We start from the raw sequence: 21,228 nt of genomic DNA, 5'->3' as shown, positions 1-21,228 counted from the left end.
CTTTGGTGCATCAAGAGGACAATAAAATATCAATAAGTCTGAGTCAGACTCCTGTCAGTTTGAGATTGAATTGAGTTAATTTGGTAATTCCACGCATCTGTTTGTGGTAACAATTGTAATACACTGGTGAAAATCATAGTAGTATTTCTGTCTATTGCAAATCTGTTGCCACATACATGCACATAAATTCACACTAAACATAAATCCACACGAGTCCTGCCAGAACCTCCGAGATTTGAAATCAAATTTTCTCCACCAATAGTGACGTTGCTGCAGGACAGCAGCTGAACTGCAAAAACACACACATGCTCAGCAACCTATACGAGTATTACTAGAATGCAAGCAGTTGAACTGAGTCGTTTGTTGCGACTGAAGTTGGGCTCGTCGGTGCAGACTGACTCAGAGTGATTTCAGGGAGTCAGTGTTTCTAAATAAGACAGGAATTATTTTTGATAACTGTCACCAGTTTGTCTGAGAGTGTTTCCACTCACTGCAACATGAAATATTGAGATCATGACCAGAGAAGTAATTTTCCAGAGGCAACACAGTTAATTGTATCTTCTGTTCTTGGCAGTAGAAGTTTATAAAAAAAAGATTATTGAGCTCAGTTTTTCAGCTTATTTGTGTCTCAGTCCAGAACAACCTTGGGTAAAAACATCTGTACAGTTTAAATAGCTAGAAGCCATGAATGTGAGTGGTTCCTGTTTCTCTCAGATCTGCCAGTGTGACCACCATGACGCTGGATCGCTCTGTATCCTCTATGGTGCCTTCCTACGACAGCTCAGTCAGCCCGCCAACCAGTCGATCCATGTCGGGGACCAAGAGCGGCACCAAGCTGGACCACAGTGAGGAGGAGCGAAAGATCCTGCTGGTAGCTGATTTTTCCTTTCTCTTCTTCTGATTTCATGGTTCACGGTTCCTCGTTGTTGTAACACCATCTGAGTGATGCCAACCAGTACAACATGTCTTGTAGGATTCCTCTCAGCTGAAGGATCTGTGGAAGAAAATCTGCCACAATAGCACAGGAATGGAGTTTCAGGACCACAGATACTGGCTCAGGACTTACCCAAACTGCATTGTGGGAAAGGAGCTTGTCAACTGGCTGCTGAGAAATGGAACCATCTCCACCAGGTACGATTGCATTGGAGCAGGGCTGAGGAACTCCAGGCCTCAAGGGCCAGTGTCCTGCAGGTTTTAGATCTCACCCTGGGTAGACACACCTTAATCAAATGATTAGTTCATTACCAGGCCTCTGGAGAACTTCAAGACATGTTGAGGAGGTCATTTAGCCATCTAAATCAGCTGTGTTGGATCAAGGACACATCTAAAACCTGCAGGACACCGGCCCTCGAGGCCTGGAGTTGGACACCCCTGCCCTGGAGAAACAACAATGCTTATTTTCTTCTAGTGCGTTAAAGGTGTGTGTTTCATAAACATCGTTGGACAGGTCTTTGGCATGATTAGGAATTCTTCTAAAAGTTTCTAATAGTTTGGTAAATGACTTTTTATGTGTACATGCATGAACGGTTGACTGACTTCCCCTGCTCATTTTGATAAAAATATATTAACATGTTAAAAGCTGCTCTCACTCATGTTTTACTCCGGTTTTTCCATGTTGCAGGGCACAGGCTATTGCAATAGGCCAGGCATTAGTAGACGGTCGCTGGATCGACTGCGTCACACACCACGACCAGCTGTTCAGGGACGAGTATGCACTCTACCGACCTCTTCAGGTGAGAGCTGCTTCCTGCTGATACGCAAAGCCTGCAGATAGTGAGGGAAAGCCGAATTACAGAAATATTTTAGGATACCGTCTAAGTTGTTTTACATTTGCTGTAATCCGCATTGACTCATTGCAGCAGTGATATTGATTCAATGGGGTGGGCTTGATTGCTCAAGGGGGTCATACCACTGATTATTTCAGTGAAGGTTAATGTGCAGACTTTGACGTCACGCTGTTTGATCTTTAGAGCACAGAGTTCTCAGAAACCCCATCTCCAGACAGCGATAGTGTCAACTCACTGGAGGGACATTCAGAGCCATCTTGGTTTAAAGACATCAAGTTTGATGACAGCGACACAGAGCAGCTTGCAGATGAGACTGAGTACGCCATGCCCAGTACGTATCTGTGTGACACTTTATTCAGTGTTTTATCTTTGCAACTGAAGCCTCTTTGCATGGGGTTTGGTTTTAATGAATGTAAATATGTTGCAAACTGTGGGAGATTTTTGTATTTCTACTAATTTTTTAATTGACACATGTCATCTACAAGCTCTCACATTTTACACCGTATTTACGTTCATATCGTTTCTCTGCATTCCAATCTGTGTGTGTGTGTGTGTATGCATGCATCTAGACTCTGCCAGCCCCAGCAAGAGGACGTCAGTTAGCAGTTCCCATTCTGTGGTGGATAGTGACTCCGCCGCCTCTATAAACCTTAACATGGAGCAAAACAATGTCAACTTTCATGTTAAGAAGCAGTCCAAATATCCACACGTGCCTCCTGCTGCTGAGCAGAAAGGTAAATATTCCCTGCTGCGATATGACCTGTACGTGAGGATCCTTGGCCACAGTGACTTCGTCTGTCATTAGGAGTTTGTAAATTGGCCATAGGTGTGAACATGAGTGTGAATGGTTGTCTGTCTCTTTGTGTTAGCCCTGCTACAGTCTCTGCAATGAAATTGTTTTGTGAAGCAAAGTATTTATGCTGGGTCTGTGGTAGAAGCAGGGCCTATTTTCTTCCACAGAAGTGCAGATAACATGCAGGTAATTCCACGTGCTGTCTCAGTTTGTTTTGCTGATGGATTTCATTTCCTGTTTTTTAGATTTTTTTAACAAAAGGAAATGCCTGAGTGAAATCTAATAGTTGTTTGGGAGTGTTTAAAAATAACACTTTCTTTTTGTTTTTTAAACAGAATTTCTTTTGTCCGAGGATGGAGTGCAGAACATTGTCATAACTGATGCATTCATCAAAGGTACGAACTCTGCAGATCCTCACTGATTTAATTAGTAACTCACTGGCATATCTGACTAGGTAAGTAAACGTATTATTCTTGCCACAGAGTCTCTGTTCAACCGTCGTGTGGAGGAAAAGGCTAAAGAGATGATGTTCACCCCTCTGGGTTGGCACCACAGCTCTTTGGATCAGCTCAGAGAGGAAAACGGGGAGAAGAAGGCCATGGAGAGGCTGCTGTGAGTGGATATGGCACCACTGTGATTATAGAGCAATAGTGTCAAAACTAGGGCTGCAAACCACAAACTACCAGTTTGCATTCACTATTTACTTGCTATAGAATAGTCCTTTGATACTGGCATGTAATAGATATAGACATATAACATTAACCCACAAGAAGAGGTACAAATAGATAAATAAATATAAACAAAAACACAAGTGTATCAAATTAAATCAGATGCAATTTAGGACACCATGTTCAAACCTAAGGGTGTCCATAAGTGGACATGGCACCAGGACACCCTAGGCTGCAGGTTGATGATCGATTTTGTCGATGACCAGACCTGCAGCCATATGTTCTGGTAAAGAGAGGGGCTGAGCTGTCAACTGATCGCCACCTGGTGGTGAGTTGGATCAGGTGGATGCTAAACGTATAGTGAGAGTGCGCTGGGAATGCCTGGCAGAGGCCCCCGGTCCGAGAGATCTTCAATACGCACTTTCGGCAGAGCTTCAACAGCTTTCCGAGGAAGACTGGGGACATTGAGTCCCAATAGACCATGTTCTGCACCTCCATTGTCGAAGCCCCTGCACGGACCTCCACTGGCACGTCTTCCATAGTCTGGGGACAAGGAGGAGAACTCGTCTATCTCTGGGGACGAGGTCACTGAGGCAGTTAAACAACTCCTTTTATGGCAGGGCCCCTGGCGTGGATGAGGTTCGCCCTGAGTTCCTGAAGGCTCTGGATGTAGTAGGGCTGTCTTGGTTTATACGCCTCTACAATGTTGTGTGGACATCAGGGGCGGTACCTCTGGATTGGCAGAGACTGGGGTGGTGGTTCCCATGTTTAAGAAGGGGGAAGTGTTCCAACTGTTCGGGGATCACAGTAGTCGGCAATAAGTCAGACTTTCAGGTGGGTGATGGATTCCAGCCTTGGTCACCAATTCTGTTTGTAATTTTGATGGACATAATTTCTAGGTGTAGCCAAGTTGCAGAAGGCTTTCACTTAGGTGGTCTCAGAATCTCATCTCTAGGAGGCAGCCGGGGAGAAGGAGGTCTGGGCTTCTCTGCTTAGGGTGCTACCCCCACGACCGGGCCCCAGATAAGCAGAAGAAGATGGGTGGATATAATTTAATTGTCGCCATAGTTGACATTATTGTGCTACAACAGCCAAAACCGTAAACACAGCTGTGAAGTTAATACTAAATATAACCAAAATAAAGAGAAGAATTCGGTAAAAATAAGGTAAAAAGCTCCAAAAAATGGTTTGAAGATGACAGTAACTTAGAAGGTAAGCTGCTGGCATTTCTACATGGTAGAAGGTTTCTAACCACCTGCCTGTCTGTTTAGTTCAGCCAACCACAGCCACATGATGGCGCTGCTGCAGCAGCTGCTCTATAGCGAGTCGCTATCTCTGTCCTGGCGGGATATCATCGTACCCGTGGTCCGGCAGGTCGTGCAGACGGTGCGGCCCGACGTTCGCAACTGCGATGACGACATGGACATCCGGCAGCTGGTCCACATCAAGAAGGTTGAAGCCAAACTTTAGCCGCAACCACTGTATTCATATTTTGTCTAATTAACTACATAAACAGTATAGTCAGCTCTATGAGTAGCTGAGTTACATACAGTTATAACTGAATCTTTATTTGTGGTTCAGATTCCTGGAGGCAAGAAGTTTGACTCAATGGTCGTAAATGGCTTTGTGTGCACAAAAAACATCGCCCACAAGAAGGTAGGGTCAACTATTGTGATCATATGAATCTGCAGTTATATCAAGAAATACAGTAAAGGAATGTACCAGTTGTTGAATGAAATATGTAAAGAATAGCTGATAGTAAACTAATCCGTCTGACCTGCAACCAGATGAACCCCTACATCAAGAACCCCAGGATCCTGATGCTCAAGTGTTCCATAGAGTACCTGTACAGAGAGGAGACCAAGTTTACCTCCATTGACCCCATCGTCCTACAAGTGAGTCACTCCAGCAGTGAAACAGCAGAGGAAACGAGCCTTTTCTGTGCTTTTCTGAAAGAAGCTTTCTTTGTCTCCACCTCAGGAGCGAGAGTTTTTGAAGAACTATGTGCAGCGCATCGTGGATGTCCGTCCAAACCTGGTGTTGGTGGAGAAGACGGTTTCTCGTATTGCTCAAGACATGCTGTTAGAGCATGGCATCACACTGGTCATCAACGTCAAACCGGTCAGTTTAACGTCAGTGTTCCACTTGAAATATATAGTTTACTTTCTCTAGTTTTACCTTTACCAACAACAGTTTCAGTAATAGTTTCTTTTGCAGCACTGTGACAGTGGCATTAATGGTGAACTGAGAAAAAAGTATTCATATAACATGTTGTATGCACATTTAATACACCGAGAAATAAAATTCTTTCAGTTGGTAAGATTATAAAATTTCTGTCACCTGCTCATTTTTATCACAGTTTTGGGTTTTGAGTGCAGCCAAAATCACAGCAGATTGGTAGAGGCATCACATCCTGCCTTGATAAATGTTGTGGAAAGGTGCTGGACATGCAGGTCTGAAATAAATAAATCACTGTGATGCACTTAGGTGGGCACTAAGTTAAATTTGTCAACTTTGAGATGTAATCTGCATGTAAAAAATGGATGTAGTCATGACGGCTGACCAAATCACAACAACAGTCGCCTTGAGCTGCTTTATATTGTAAGGTAAAGACCCTACGATGACGCAAAACCCCATTAATCACATGACCTCTGTGATCCAGCACTTGGCGACACTGGATCTGAGAGGGAGATGCCTGTGACCATGTAAACGTTGGCAGTGTAACACATAACTTGTCGATCACAAGGTGGGACAGCCCCAAAGAATGCCATGTATCCCGTCTTCCTGTACTCTAAGCGGAAAGTGTTTACCGAGGTCATGGATCAAAGGAGCCGAAGGGTCATTTTCTCATAGACGTCGGTATAACCAGATTTCTCTTCGCAACCAGAGAAATTACCCTCTACTGTCTTTTTCTTAACTTTTGAGACTCATCTTTCTCCATCTTTAGTAAAAAGTCTGTGCTGTGAGATGAAACAATTGAAGTGTCTACTAATAACAGGGAAGAATAAACCCCTTCTCCTTATGGCGTTCGTCAGCGTCGTCAGCTTTGTACTTAATATTTGTGGCATTTCACGTGTATAGGAAACCCTCCAATGTATTTACCACAGCTCATTGGTTTTCTTTGCTCAAGTTGGTGGTCTGATCAGTCTCCTGCCTCAGTGTTGGGATTAGTGTAACTTGTTGTCCTCTCACTTCACATTGCTAGTGTATAATGTACGTGGTCACCTCATTGCTTCTTGACTTTTCTTGTGTGTATGCTCTTTTACTCTGATTCATACATTTTAAAGAAACAAAGCTTGGTCTGGAACATCATCATCATCTAATGGACCTGCTAGAAATGTCTTTGAGGAAATGTCTTTGCTCAAGTGTTCATTTTTTCCCCTCCTTTTTAGCAAGTTTTGGACCGAGTGAGTCATATGACTCAGGGAGACCTGGTAATGTCCATGGACCAGCTCCTCACCAAACCTCGTCTGGGGACCTGCCACAAGTTCTACATGCAGCCCTTTATACTGGCAAACAGTAAGAAGCACACACTCCTCTCAGTGGACCCTGCTGCAATGATAGGCACGCTGTCATTCTCTCTCTTTGTCCTTCCAGGTGAGGTGAAGACATTGATGTTCTTTGAGGGCTGCCCTCCTCATCTTGGATGCTCCATAAAACTGCGTGGTGCTTCAGAGTATGAGCTGGCCAGGGTGAAGGAGATCATCATGCTGATGGTATGCGTGGCCTACCACTCCCAGCTGGAGATCTCGTTCCTCATGGATGAGTTCGCCATGCCACCCAGCTTGGCACAAAGCACTTCGTTCCCCTATCTGCTGGAAGGCGCCGCTGCTTCAGAGGAAGAGGAAGATGGAGAGAGTCCAGGGAGCGAGAACAATGAAGAGAGCCCAGGGAAAACTGCAGGAAGTGAAGATTCTGCATCTGCAGCACAGACTGAGGATGAAGGGCTTCCCTTAGACTCTTCATCTAAAAATGGAGACCTAGAAGCTCTCCAAGACAAATTGAACCCAAAATCACCTACCCCATCTGTCCGAAAGGATGAGGCTCCTGCAGCGACGAGGACCTCCTCTCCATTTTCCAACCCTCCTGCACCGCCCTTTTCTGTGTCCCCTCCATTCCTCATGGAAGAAGACCAAGAGATGACAGGCTCCGACACGCTGATCGCAGCATCTGATGGGGATATGGGGGGAGAGGCAACGCTGCTGAAGCAGGAGTCGTTAGGTTTAGAGGATGGTGATGGATCAGAGACACCAACTCCTAAGTTGTTCAGAGACCCCCTGCAGGATGACACGGGGATGTTTGTCGCAGAGCAGGTGGCTTCATCTGACGACCGCCTGAAGTCCATCTCTGCAGTGTTCAAGCAGGAGCTCAAGGACGTCATCCTGTGCATTTCCCCCTTCATCACATTTAAAGAACCATTCCTTCTCACACCAGCTGGCATGCACTGCCCCAGCAGGGACTACTTTCCTGAGCAGGTACCTTAGTTTACTTAGTTTCCTGCCTGCACTTTGGCGCTGTTTCCGAATTTTTCCCTGATTCACAGACCACTAATTTGAGTTTTTCCACGCCTTGTAGGTCTACCTTTCTCCTCTCCTCAACAAGGACCTGAAGGAACTGGACGTGCGCAGAAAACGGCAGCTCCTTAAAGACTCAGCCCCCTCCTCACTGGTTGGAGGACAGACCAACGGCGTTGTGCAGGCGAGGCCCATTGAGTTCCTGCCTTGTCACAGTCTGACCAGCACCCGCATTGTAGAGCAGCTGAGCAATAGTCAGAATTTGGCCGAGATGTTGGCAGACTACAGAGCAAAGGGGGGTCGCATCCGGCAGAGAGAAACCCATGACCCCTTCAACTCTGCCACAGCTGCTGCCAGTAGCCAGAGCCGGGGGGCTGATATACCAGGCAAACCATCAGTGAAGAGCGAAGGAGAAGAGGAGAGGCCGAGCAAACAGAGCGAGATGAACTGGGCCCCCAAGGTGAGCAACGTAAGGCCGATCATTCTTCACCAGAACAGAATTTCAAACCATCAAAATGTTTTAATCTGACACTGCCAAGCACAGTGAGACACTATTTGTTTAGCCTCCATATATTTGTAACTTCTGATAAATGATGTATGCTTGTGTGATGTGTATTTACTGCCTGAACATGAGTTCCAGCCTTGAGGTTTCAGTTTCTCAATCGTTATCTGGTGAATTCAGCTGAGGAACAGAATCTAAACAGATACTAAAAGTCTGATGTTGTTCCTTTGTGAAATTGTCTATTGTTTGTTTATTTCATTGTCATTATTTCTCAGAGGTTTGTTGAGATGAACTAGGTTTAAATCTTCAAAAAGAGTATTTACTTGTAGATATTTAAAAAAAACAGTTTGAAGGACGCAGCCTACTAGGGTCTATTTAGGGCAAAAACATGTCCATATATGGAGCTATATTGATACAAATGGTCTTATCATTTAAAATATTTTCTCACCACACACCAAATTTAAATCAGTGGAAATGCAGAGGAAAAGGTGGGTTTAGTGCACAAGATTCTGTATTTGCCGTATTTGGAATATCTTTCTTTGTGAAATTTTAGTGAATTGACTGTTGGAGGTTTAAATGAACTGCAGTAATGCAAACACACACTATGTGCTCAAAAGTCGGGCTGTGCGATATGACCAAATTCTCATATCCAGCTATAAGACATTTACCGTCTCGACAACGATATCTATTACAAAATTTACATTTTGTGTAAATTCTGTGAATCTCAGGCAACTCGACTGTGCGAAGTGTTTTGAGCTGGGCTCGTGTACCTGGAGTCGAGTGTTACATAAGTTGAAACAGCCGCAGTTTTCTTTGTATTTATTACACAGCGTGCTGCGGGGAAAAGCCTGTTCTAAGGTTTATTTTTTAGCACCTGACGGCTCTTTTTAGCTTCTCTGTAAACACTGCATAGTATTTCGCGTGATTCGGTTTATTTTGAAAAATCTCAACAGGATCTTCAGCTTTATTGTGAAAGGTTTATGTGGAAAATAAGCAAGCGGACGGCGGAGCCACTCAGTGGTTTTACCGTCGTTGTTGTTAATGACAACGCATGAAAACAGTCGCTTGTCTGTCCGTAGTGTGGTTATATTAAATATAAGAGAAAGAGAGAAACTTAAGAAATTCTACAGTGACCCATCAAAACCATGAAAACATATTACCGTAAACAAACGATAGCGTAATATGAAACGATAGATGTTTTCATACCGTCATCCGATATATATCTTTATGTGGAACAGCCCTACTCAAAAGTACTGGGCGAGACCTTTGAATTCAGGTTGTTGCAGTTCAATTTAGGTATTTAAAATCAAGCAGCTGGCAACAGTGTCTGTCATTACAAGCATTAATAAAGAATGGGTGATTCTAAAGAGTTCACTGAATTAGAGTGCGATACTGTAACAGGATGCTTCTGTTGCCACAGGTCAGTTTGTGAAATGCCTTTTTTTTCTAGATATTTTACAATCAATGCTTTGAGTGGTATTGCAGACTGGATGCATGTAGGAACCAAAGCAATGCTGCCATGAAGTGGCAGACTCTATAAAGATACAGATGTTGTCACTGAGCGCTGACATCATAGTAAAAGTAAAAGCTGTGTTTCAAACTGCTTCCGACATTAACATCAGCACAAAACCGCTTCATGTCATGGGTTTTCATGGCTGAGCAGCATCTGTAGACGTCACGTGTAGGTGTCCCAGTACGTTTGACCGTATAGTATATTTGTAGTACAAATTGCTCAGCATTATGCTTGATGCTGTCACTGGTTCGTGTGTTTAGCTGCCTGTCTGTAGGGGTAATAGAAACGGCTGAACTAATGTGCAAAAGCACATTCAAGGGAACCTTTTAGTAGAAAGTGCCTTTGCATCCTAGTTGCACTGCTGAGCCAGGACTCCTCAGCTTTGATTTAAGAAGTGTATCGAGGTGTTTGAACTTATTCTTTACTTTTCTCATCCTCAGCTGGACTGCCTGAATCCCATCAACCATCAGAGGTTGTGTGTGCTTTTCAGTAGTTCATCTATTCAGTCCAACAATGCACCCAACCCCTGTGTCAGCCCATGGTAAACCGGTCATACAGAGATAACCTGTAAATATGATCCGAAATAAAAGAGAGAACCTGGAGTCACTGCCCTGTGTTTGTCAACAGGATTGTCACGATGGAGTTTTATGGCAAGAACGACCTCTCTCTGGGTGTTTTCCTGGAACGATATTGTTTCAGGTACGACAACAAAGACGTGCCTTAGATTAATGAGATGAGATTTAAAAAGTTGGATTCTTGGAACATGTTGTAATGTGTTTGTGTGGATGTTCACCTGCAGGCCATCCTACCAGTGCCCCAGCATGTTCTGTGAGACTCCCATGGTGCATCACGTCCGTCGGTTTGTGCACGGCAACGGCTGTGTGCAGATTGTGTTGAAGGAGTTGGACTCCCCTGTGCCTGGTTATCAGCACACAATTCTCAACTACTCCTGGTGCCGAATCTGCAAGCAGGTCAGTAACAGTTCAGATAGACCATCTGGGGCCTTACTGTATGGTGTGTGTGTTCGTTTTCTATGGTCGAGCAATTAATCAGTCAAAAGCAGCTTAAAGTGTCCTCTGCTGTGTTTGTATCTTAGGTGTACTCTGCCAAATGTGATGCCACTGAAAATTCCACTATTTGTATGAGTGAATGAATGAAAGTGGTGACCCGGTCTTCTCACCATGCTTCTCTTCTCTCTGTCTGTAGGTGACACCGGTGGTTCCTCTCTCCAATGACTCGTGGTGTATGTCTTTTGCCAAATACCTGGAACTTCGCTTCTATGGTCACCAGTACTCCAGACGGGCTAATGCAGAGCCCTGCGGGCACTCCATCCACAAAGACTACCACCAGTACTTCTCATATAACCAGATGGTGGCTTCCTTCAGGTAGTCATTCACACTACTGCATTATAGCCATTATAGTGTCAAACAACAAATGGGTCAGAGAACAGAATGCAATGATCTCATGAATCTCATAAAACCTGTATTTTATTCACAGTTTACATGACGTTTACACCGGGAAAATGTTGCATTTTAAATTTGATGTCAGCAACAAGTCTGAAAAAAGTGGGGACAGGGCCATGTTTGACATCCACTCTTGTTTTAACAGTTCTTAAATGTTTGGTAACTGAGGAGAACAGTTGCTCAGCAGCCTTCTTTTGCCTATTTTTCATTTCATGATGAGCCAAATGTTTTCAGTAGGTGAAAGTTCTGGACTGCAGGCAAGTTCAGCACCCGGACTCTTTACTACAAAACTATACTGTTGTAATACATGCAGTATGCAGTTCACTATTGTCTCGCTGCAATATGCAAGCAATTCCCTGCAGAAGACCTGCTCCCTAAAACCTGTATATACCTTTCCCAATGTGAAAGCTGCCAATTCCAGGTTACCTTTTGGATTTGTCTGACCCCAGAACAGTTTTCATTTTCTCCCGAGTCATTTTGAAACAAGCTTTGAGCTCTGGCTCTGGTTTCTGTTTAGCTTCTTCATTGCATGATAGAGTTGCGTTTGTGGATGGCATGGTGAGTTCACAGACGTGCAGTGACAGAATCATGCCTGTTTTTAACGCAGGGCCTCTGAGGACCTGAAGATCACAGGCATCCAATATTGATTCTCTTAATAAAACAATGACGAAACACACACGTTTGACAATAATATACATTACGCCACATCTCATGATAGACAGTACAGCTACTAAAGTACACAGACACACAAAAACACACATTTCAGTAATTTGTTGTTCACTCCCTTTTAAATCCAGTTTACAGGTTAATTGTGTTATCCACCTTCTATACTCCATGGCCCAATAAATGTTTGTTTGCTTGTTTGCATGGTTTGATTACTTCTTTGTAGCAATAGTAATTCTGATAAACACATAATACATAAATAGCACCAGAAACTGTACATATCCTTACCTTATAATTACCAAATTCCACCATAACTATTTATTGATTATATCTATGATAATAACCAGGAGTTTGGCCTTAATGTAGTAATTATTTACACATGGCTATTCATTTAAGTTAAAGTGTATTTGTATAAATGGTTCACAACAATACTTGTCTTAAAGCACTTTTAATGACAACAGTTTCAAATATGGGACTCTGTTTTTTCCTGTTTCTTCAGCTACACGTCTATAAAGTTGTTGGAGATTTGTCTTCCTTGGCCCAAGATCTTCATCAGGAACCTGGGACCATCCAAAACCAACCTGCAGCAGGACCTGAAGGACTTCACTCAGAAGTAAATACCACTGACCTAGCTTCAGCTCAAGAAATTAGTGTATTTCTACCACTACATCCTATGTCACAGCTGTAATGTTAAGAGAATTGCAGATATGAGATCTGATATACCTCAACTTCGGATAATTGATATGACTATTATGGAGGGTACCCTTTAGATTGTTACGGTTTTTACTTACTTAAACACTGGAACAAGGTCTCAGTGCATGAGGTAGGGGTGTAGTAGCATGTTTATAGTAACCTGCAAATATCCCCTCCCCCAGAGTCACGCAGGTGTACTTGGCCATCGATGACCGCCTCACATCCCTGAAAACTGAAACCTTCAGTAAGACACGTGAAGAAAAGATGGAGGACATTTTCGCTCAGAAAGATGTAGGTTCTCCCCACATCAGCGTCTCTTGTTGCAGGGGGTGTCTTGGGCTCATGTTGGTATTTATGTGCAGATGGAAGAGGCAGAGCTGCGGAGCTGGATCGAAAAGCTTCAGGTTCGACTGCAGGTGTGCGGCTCAGATTCTCCTCAGCAGCTGCAGGCTGTTCTCGAGTCGCTGGTGGTGAAGAAACAGAGTCTGTGCGAGATGCTGCAGTCCTGGAACAGCAGGTGAGAGTCGGAGAATATGCAACACGTGCTTTATTACATCATCCATGCAATAAAAATGTCATGTCACCATAGCAACACCAACACTTGGTTTTAATCCTGATTTCATACTTTCAGACTTCAGGATTTGTTCCAGCAGGAGAAAGGCAAGAAGCGCTTGTCTGTACCCCCCAGCCCAGGCAGACACAGGCCAAACACCACTGACGACAGCAAGGTCTGTAGCATCATTCAGTGAATGTTTGCATGCACTTCACTCAGTCACCCGTTTGCTTTACACGCTGTGTAGTCAGAGACCTGGGCTGTTTGTGTTTCTTAACCATGTAGTCTTGTGATGTAATATTATTGACTATAGTGACAGGAGTCAGCATCAGTATTGGGACACTGTGGATGGGTGGTGCATCCAAAACTCAACCTAAAAATCTGAGTTTACATCACTATTCACAGAACAAAGGTTTTCAAGGTGTGAGGGACGCGTGAAAGGGACGTTCATAAAGGTTAATGTTAATGATCCGGTTTCTATTGAAGGTTCCTAAAGGGAATTCTTCTCCACATCTTCTTCCTCACTGTGTAACTTGACAACAAACCAATTAGAAAGAATTTGAGACGTTCTTTCTGTTTTGTTTGTGGGTTTGAACAAAGCTTATATTGTAGCTTCATGGTCCCCGTACATGCGATATAACAATAATCTTTTTGTGTTTTAATAGAGTGCTGTGGAGTCCTCCCCTCGTAACCCATCACCGGTGGTACAAAATGGTGAGAAAGGTGAGTTACTGCTTTACTGAGTGTGCTTTTGAGACTTCTCATTTAAAGTATTAATGTGAAGTCTTCACTTTACAATGTAAATCACCTCGAGGTGACTGTTGTTGTGTTTTGGCGCTATAAAAATAAAACAGATATGAATTCAATTGTTTAGATTTCAGATTTCTGTGTGTTTGTTTAGATTTGACAAGTTTATTTAAAAAAAGAACCAGTGGGATACTTGGTGCATATTGTCCCAGGAGTCCCAAGCATTTACGTTATAAGAAGGTAATATCCCAAAAGGTTGATTCTGTTCCTCTGGACGCAGCGTTTTCATTGGGAGAAACGTTTCGTCACTCATCCGAGTGACTTCTTCTGTCTCAGCTGAGCGTTTCTCCCACTGAAAGTGCTACGTCCAGATGAACTAACCCTTTACTTACCTGGATGATTGAGCCTGCATCAAGATGAAAAGGTAGTGTCCTCTTGAGGGGAGGTGTAGGCAATCCATTTCTTCCACTTTTGTAAAAAGTTATTTCCTTTCTCAGCGACAGAGTCATCTTCTCCATTAAAAAAAAGGTCCCTCCCTCGCTAGACTTGGAAGGTTAGGCTTATACCAGAGCAGCCAATCAAAATAGATCTACTAGAAAGGGAGTGGAAAGTGACAAAGAAGCCAGGGCACAGTAGGAATGTTTTTAAATTGTCAGTCGTGAAAAGCTGCTCTTGTAAAGCTTTAAGATAAACATGAAGCTGGAAATAATAATAGGTCTCGTTTAAAGTAGAGTTGAGATAAAGAGTTAAAACAACAGTAAAGGAAAAAAAGCATGTAAATATAAAAGTCGGGGATCATCGTGGTAAAAGCTCTGTTTCATTTTAACTCTCACCAGACACCACCCTCACTAACTTATGATGCAAAGCGTTATGTAGACGAGCCTAGAATATGAAAAACGCTCAGTTCAGAAAAGAACTTCAAGAGACAGCAACTGTTTTTATTCATGTCAGAAAGCGGGGAGCTTTGAGATTTCAGAAGATAAAAGCATAAATAATTTTTTCTACAATTTCCAGGTTAGGGTGAGATCTGCTCAATCAGTAATATCCCTCCATGTTAAACCTTACTCAATGAAGCTGTTTGCGACACTTTGTTTTTTCTTCCCCTCTCTTGTCTGGCAGAGGACCGTCACCTCAGTACGCTGTCCTCCTCCACTGTTTCCTCTTTGCTGCCATCACCAGGAGATCCTGGAGCCGAGCCGGTCACACCTGTCCCCTCCTTTATCGAGCAGGACTCTGTCAGCATGTCAGAAGGTTCGCACTCCTCCTCTAATCTTTATCGTATTTCGTGCACCGTTACCCCTGCTCTACATGCCGTGTGCGTGCTCACTTTCAGACGTCTTTGACGGACACCTGCTGGGCTCCACTGACAGCCAGGTGAAGGAAAAATCCACCATGAAAGCAATCCTCGCCAACTTCCTCCCTGGAAACAGCTACAATCCCATCCCTTTCCCATTGTAAGTACGGTGCTCTAGGTCTGCGGGCCGTTCGCTTAGTCACTGATCACATATTGGCTGAAGTGGTAGATATATTTGATAGTAAATAGAGAATTAGATACTTGTATAGTAAACAATACCATTAGGAAAAATAGTGTACTGTACTTAAAAGATGGACAAGGCCACTATGACATAAGCCATTTGTGTTTGGACTAGACTCAGCGTTAGCATTTTAGCTTCCACTATGTTGCTTTTTGATCCAGAAGTGATCCAGTTTAGATGAGAGGGTGGAGCGCTAGATTATCATCTAAGGCTAGGAAGCTATTGCTATAAAGGGTGGGGTGTTATTATAAATGAAGAAAACGTGATTGTTGAAGCCAGTTAAAATAATTCCCAACTTTGCTTTAGCCATCCAAAATAAAACCCCAAAGAGGCGTGGACCACCTCACCTTCAGCAGGCGTTGTTTCTGACTGCTGTGTCACATGTTTACAGTGATCCAGATAAGCACTACCTCATGTACGAACATGAGCGGGTTCCCATCGCAGTGTGCGAGAGAGAGCCAAGCTCCATCATCGCCTTCGCCCTCAGGTGACCACTTGCTTCCCTCCTCTCTGTTTTTAAATTGGCACTATTGATGTCACGTTTGGAAAAATATGCTAAAATATACGATTGTCACCATTCAGCTGCAAGGAGTACAAAACAGCACTGGATGATCTGTCTAAGGTGTCGAACGCAGGAGGAGACGAGGCTTCACAGCCCAGCAGGTACGCTGCATTCCCACCGGAGCTTCAACTCTGTGCCTCAAAATCCACTGTGCAGCTGTTAGCTTATTTCTGTTATCTATTAATTATGTTTGCACTTAATTAATGAACACAATACATCATAATATGGTGAAGAATTAAAGGTAACGTCCTTATTGTTAACAATCATTTAAAATGCTAAGGTACTTTAATTTCATATATCCTCTTTAACCCCAGTTTAGTTACGGAGCATCTCTCGCAGCTTTCCAATCCCATTATTTTCGTTTGTAACGAAGTGGCATCATCACACAAATCAAAACAGAATAATCTGGCTGTTGGCTCACTTCTTCCAGCCAACAGCCCAAGTGCCAATTTCTCACAATCTACATTTTTAAAATAGTTATTTTTATATATGTATTGATTGTGGTTAAATAGGAGCATTTAGCACCTTTAGACTCTCGGGAGATGGGGGAGACCAAAATTGATACTGGACTCTAAGTGAATGTTGGATAATAAAGTGATGACGATAAGCCAAGCATATCAACTGAAGTCATTAACATGACTCTTCAGGACTTGTTGCTGCTGCCCCCAAGTGGCCAAACCAGCCACTACAGGGCTTCCAGTTGTGTTGTGTTAGAGGATAGTAATGGTTTGAAAAGCCCAGCAGTGTAAGAACAAAACTTAATCTAAAACTCAAATGGTTCAAATTTTAAACAAATGAATTCAAATGTGAGTCGAGTTTTCTACTGTCTGGTCCTCAGTGGTGGAGAGAGCCGGGTTAAGAGCAGCCCTGCCAGGCCCACCGAGACGACAGCATCACAGCAGAGTCGCAGCAGCACAGACACAGATTCTCTCAGTAAGTGTTCACATACAACACAAAGTCAGTGAAAGAGCAAAGGCTGTAGAGGCGTACCTGGAGGTGCAATGTTTCAATTCTGTCTCTGTTTTGTGCAGAAGAGGCCGACTCAGCAGATAAGCAGAAGAAACAGGCCCTAAATCCACACGTTGAGCTGCGTGAGTGTTTTATTATTACTGTTTTCTTAACTGCTTTTCCAGTCGGGGGCTGAGAGTGGTGCACACTGGACAGGTCACCTCACGGCTTCACGCTCACTGTGGCAGAACGTGCAGACGTCAAACCAAACCTTGTTGGTTAGGACACAATGCTAACCACTGCATTACTGTGTTGCACACTCTTTGGTTCAAGCTGAATGCTATCCCTCTGATAAATGTGTCTAAGCCTGCTGTTCCTGACTGCCTTCTTATTTTCAGAGTTCTCCGATGCCAACGCCAAGTTCTACTGTCGGGTCTACTACGCCAAGGAGTTTCACAAGATGCGAGAGGAGATCATGGAGAGCAGTGAGGAGGATTTCGTCCGCTCGCTGTCCCACTGCGTTAACTGGCAGGCTCGTGGGGGGAAATCTGGAGCTGTGTTCTACGCAACAGAAGGTTGGGGCTGATATCCTCACAGATACAACATAGATACAAAAGGGGCACATGAGCTTGCACAAGTATGTATGTGCACATGTGTAAAAGGAAGCGTGCTTGTGCTTTTCTAAATAAAATAGTAAGTACAAAATGCACGCAAAACATCGTGACACTTGTGAATATGGCAAATAATAAAGTAAACACTATATCTGTGTGTGGCAGGCACTGAGGTGTCCTGCTTTATTAGGACTGTGTAATGATGGTGGCTGTAGCTCAGGTGTAGAGCAGGTCATCTACTAACCAGAACGTTGGTGGTTTCATCCCTGGCTACCGTGTTATGGACAAGTTGTTGGTCAGTGAGTGTGCGGCGTCCCTCGGGTTCCCCCACGCTCGTAATGTTCAATTTGAAAGTCACCAAGATGGCAACAGCGAAAACCCTACGGCTACTTACTAACCACAAAAGCCATGTCACAGTGGCTGTGCCCATTGTTTTTATACAGTCTGTTTATGCCCCACACGTTGAGTCACCTCTCCCACATTTTGATTGGCTCTAATGGGCCTGATTAGAAATATGCTCCCACCTATGAATGCAGCCCTACCAAACCTACGGATCAGCTGAAGGCAAAGTTAAAAAGAATACGAAAATGAATACAAGGACCATAAAATAACCTTTATTTGTTTTAAAAACACGTCTGGTATGCTCCACACATGCTCTCTGATTTAGGGACCTGGTCACTAAGTATTTTGATAATGGAAACGACGCCAAACCTCTGCTAGCTTCAGACACTTCAGGATGCATGTTTTGTTCTTTCCTCTGATGTAAGTCCTGCTGTGTGTCCTGTCAGACGACCGCTTCATCCTGAAGCAGATGCCCAGACTGGAGGTCCAGTCCTTCCTGGACTTTGCACCCCACTACTTTACCTACATCACAGGAGCTGTGCAGCAGAAAGTATGCATCATAAACACTCGCACCATTTCTAACCATCTGATTGCAAATGAGTAACGAGCGTGTTTGCACCACAGCGGCCGACGGCGTTGGCGAAGATCCTGGGTGTGTACAGGATTGGCTACAAGAACTCTCAGAACAACACGGAGAAGAAGCTGGACCTCCTTGTTATGGAAAACCTGTTTTATGGACGCAAGATGGCTCAGGTCAGAGATGTGGTGTCACTCTGCCTCTCAGTGCAGACAGGACACACCGTTTATTCTTGATGTAGAACATGGAAAGGACAATACTTGTAACATGTTTGTCCATAATTCATCAAAGTGTGAACAAACGTGTTTACAGGTCTAACACAAATCTTAGATCCATCACAGTTTCCTCAGTAGTGGCTGTTCGGATCATGAGGACCTTTTGACCTCTGTTGATGCTGTGACGTCCCTGCAGGTATTCGACCTCAAAGGCTCGCTGAGAAACCGCAATGTGAAGACAGAATCGGGCAAGGAAAGCTGCGAGGTGGTCCTGCTGGACGAGAACTTGCTGAAGCTGATCCACGACAACCCGCTCTACATCCGCTCCCACTGCAAGTCCATCTTACGAGCTGCCATTCACAGCGACGCCTACTTCCTGTCTAGCCACCTCATCATCGACTACTCCCTGCTGGTTGGGCGGGACGACGCCACCGAGCAGCTGGTCGTTGGGATTATAGGTGAGAGGAGGAGGAGAAGCGTTTTTCGGAGACTTTTGTTGGGGTTTTGTTTTAATTTGTTCCCCTCTCTCGTTTCTGCAGATTACATCAGGACATTCACCTGGGACAAGAGACTGGAAATGGTTGTTAAATCCACTGGAATCCTCGGAGGCCAAGGTAAATGTCATAAAGCCCACAGAAAGTATGGCTGCATATGGAGGGATGGATTACTTAGGCTACGTTCACACTGATATTTTCAAATCCAATCTGGGTCACTTTCATATGTGGTACTGAATGCAATACATATCTGATGTTTTAGAAAGCAACTGCTGTTTGAACGGTCATGTCGCATTAAATCCGTCTTTTACGTCACTGACGCAAGACAGACGCCGATTATCAGCGCCGGAGAAGACATCGCGAACGCTTCCTGGCCATCCAGTGTAGATGTCAGTGAAACTGTTGGGAAGACAACGTTGGAGAAACGTGAACATTTTATTTGTACTGTATAATCTGCAGATTCTGACAGAAATCTGCAACTATCCTTTGAAGCACCGCTCCTCTCTAAAACAGCAATAAGGATCATTATCAGGCCATATGTAAATGACAAAATAACTTTACAACTTGAAGCTAAATTGGGAAACGGCAAATGGTAAATGGGCTGTATTTGTATAGTGCTTTGCTAGTCCCTAAGGACCCCAAAGCGCTTTACACGTCCAGTCATCCACCCATTCACACACACATTCACACACTGGTGATGGCAAGCTACATTGTAGCCACAGCCACCCTGGGGCGCACTGACAGAGGCGAGGCTGCCGGACACTGGCGCCACCACCAGTAGGCAACGGGTGAAGTGTCTCGCCCAAGGACACAACGACCGAGACTGTCCAAGCCGAGGCTCGAACCGGCAACCTTCCGATTTTAAGGCAAATCCTGTTTGCTCTGGGTCTAAACAGAGCGCGTTGTGTATGACGTCTTCTTTTGCACATGCGGGCCACTTTGAGGGTTCACACTAGAGCACGTCTGCTGTCACATTTTATTTGTAGTGTGAACAAGCAGACAAAAAAATCGGATTTGATCAAAAAATTGGAATTGAGCATTAAGACCTGCAATGTGAACGTAGCCTTAGATATTTGTGTCCAGCTCGTGTAGGGGCTGTGAAACAGCAAGTCACCCTTAGTGTTAAAGCTCGGTGTCAAATCTGAGCACATAGATGTGAAACCTAAGATAAATAAACTTTAACACAAAGCCAATGAGAACAACAGAGAGAAAGTGGCAATAGTGGAGTTACTCTCCAACATATGAAGCCTGAGCTTTTAGCTCACAGGAGGTTCATGTGTTGGCTTCAATCATTTAAACTTCAGCCAGTTTTATAAAACACTTTGAGTGCTTAGGTAGAGTTTAATATAAATGTATATGTGTATATATGACAGAATGCTTTTGTTTTTCTTCTTCATCGGTGTACTTCCAGCTGAATTACAATCCTCCTTCTCCTCTGACGTGTTGCTGTGCTTTGTTTCCAGGGAAGATGCCCACTGTGGTTTCTCCGGAGCTGTACAGAGCTCGCTTCTGCGAAGCCATGGACAAATACTTCCTGATGGTCCCTGACCACTGGACTGGTCTGGGAACTAACTGCTGAGACTGAGTACTGATCAACAGAAACACAGCCGCTGTGCACAAAGCAGACTTTCCTGTAAACGCCTGGCTGAGAGCTAGAAGCACACTGGACCTTGTAAATCTTTAAGAATGGTGCAGGCTAAATCCTGACAGACAGCAGTGTCATTCCAGCAGAGCCAGCACTCTGCATCCGTGGCATTATGAAAACAGTCTAGAACGTTCAGTTTTATCCCAGTATAATCAGGTTCTAATGACTAACCCTCTGGATTCCTGTTATTTTATAATTAGTGCCATGAGTGGAGCCACTGACGGTAGTCGGTGTGGCAGTTTTAGTTTGTTAAAAAGACTCATTCATGTAATTTAAAATTTGTAAATGTAAAGAGATTATGTAACTATTAAAAGGTTCTTATCAATATCTTCTGTTTCCACTGGTGTTAATGAAGATAGATGCACGAATATAGAATAGAATAAACCTTTATTATCCCCCAGAT

At 43.9% G+C, this 21,228-nt stretch overlaps 1 protein-coding gene across 10 annotated transcripts in view; it reads left to right on the top strand.

Moving 5' to 3' along the window:
• The window catches only part of pikfyve (phosphoinositide kinase, FYVE finger containing), a 31,418-nt gene extending 10,266 nt beyond the window's left edge, over positions 1 to 21,152 (top strand). For 5 of the 10 annotated variants that reach the window (XM_014337132.2, XM_014337130.2, XM_014337131.2 and 2 more), the window contains 35 exons: positions 715 to 871; positions 974 to 1,131; positions 1,622 to 1,733; positions 1,971 to 2,118; positions 2,357 to 2,521; positions 2,916 to 2,975; positions 3,063 to 3,192; positions 4,520 to 4,700; positions 4,830 to 4,904; positions 5,036 to 5,143; positions 5,229 to 5,369; positions 6,641 to 6,767; positions 6,846 to 7,723; positions 7,824 to 8,231; positions 10,218 to 10,318; positions 10,405 to 10,476; positions 10,577 to 10,748; positions 10,984 to 11,162; positions 12,403 to 12,516; positions 12,779 to 12,887; positions 12,959 to 13,113; positions 13,228 to 13,324; positions 13,815 to 13,872; positions 15,016 to 15,147; positions 15,230 to 15,350; positions 15,823 to 15,918; positions 16,014 to 16,094; positions 16,832 to 16,926; positions 17,025 to 17,084; positions 17,340 to 17,516; positions 18,341 to 18,444; positions 18,519 to 18,647; positions 18,883 to 19,144; positions 19,226 to 19,300; positions 20,644 to 21,152. In XM_014337132.2, coding sequence (XP_014192618.1) covers positions 715 to 871; positions 974 to 1,131; positions 1,622 to 1,733; positions 1,971 to 2,118; positions 2,357 to 2,521; positions 2,916 to 2,975; positions 3,063 to 3,192; positions 4,520 to 4,700; positions 4,830 to 4,904; positions 5,036 to 5,143; positions 5,229 to 5,369; positions 6,641 to 6,767; positions 6,846 to 7,723; positions 7,824 to 8,231; positions 10,218 to 10,318; positions 10,405 to 10,476; positions 10,577 to 10,748; positions 10,984 to 11,162; positions 12,403 to 12,516; positions 12,779 to 12,887; positions 12,959 to 13,113; positions 13,228 to 13,324; positions 13,815 to 13,872; positions 15,016 to 15,147; positions 15,230 to 15,350; positions 15,823 to 15,918; positions 16,014 to 16,094; positions 16,832 to 16,926; positions 17,025 to 17,084; positions 17,340 to 17,516; positions 18,341 to 18,444; positions 18,519 to 18,647; positions 18,883 to 19,144; positions 19,226 to 19,300; positions 20,644 to 20,759 — 5,353 coding nt within the window. In that variant the 3' untranslated portion in view covers positions 20,760 to 21,152. The remainder of the gene's footprint in view (positions 1 to 714; positions 872 to 973; positions 1,132 to 1,621; positions 1,734 to 1,970; positions 2,119 to 2,356; positions 2,522 to 2,915; positions 2,976 to 3,062; positions 3,193 to 4,519; positions 4,701 to 4,829; positions 4,905 to 5,035; positions 5,144 to 5,228; positions 5,370 to 6,640; positions 6,768 to 6,845; positions 7,724 to 7,823; positions 8,232 to 10,217; positions 10,319 to 10,404; positions 10,477 to 10,576; positions 10,749 to 10,983; positions 11,163 to 12,402; positions 12,517 to 12,778; positions 12,888 to 12,958; positions 13,114 to 13,227; positions 13,325 to 13,814; positions 13,873 to 15,015; positions 15,148 to 15,229; positions 15,351 to 15,822; positions 15,919 to 16,013; positions 16,095 to 16,831; positions 16,927 to 17,024; positions 17,085 to 17,339; positions 17,517 to 18,340; positions 18,445 to 18,518; positions 18,648 to 18,882; positions 19,145 to 19,225; positions 19,301 to 20,643) is intronic. The other 5 variants (XM_005933394.3, XM_005933392.3, XM_005933393.3 and 2 more) reach the window with 2 other exon arrangements.
• Positions 21,153 to 21,228: the final 76 nt, after the last annotated feature.

This window comes from Haplochromis burtoni, unplaced genomic scaffold (genome assembly GCF_018398535.1).
Source record: "Haplochromis burtoni strain Fernald_Lab_line unplaced genomic scaffold, NCSU_Asbu1 Contig_165, whole genome shotgun sequence".
In the NCBI taxonomy this organism is placed as follows: Eukaryota; Metazoa; Chordata; class Actinopteri; order Cichliformes; family Cichlidae; genus Haplochromis; species Haplochromis burtoni.
The sequence above is the reverse complement of the archived record's forward strand: the minus strand, read 5'-3'. Positions and strand labels throughout refer to the sequence as shown.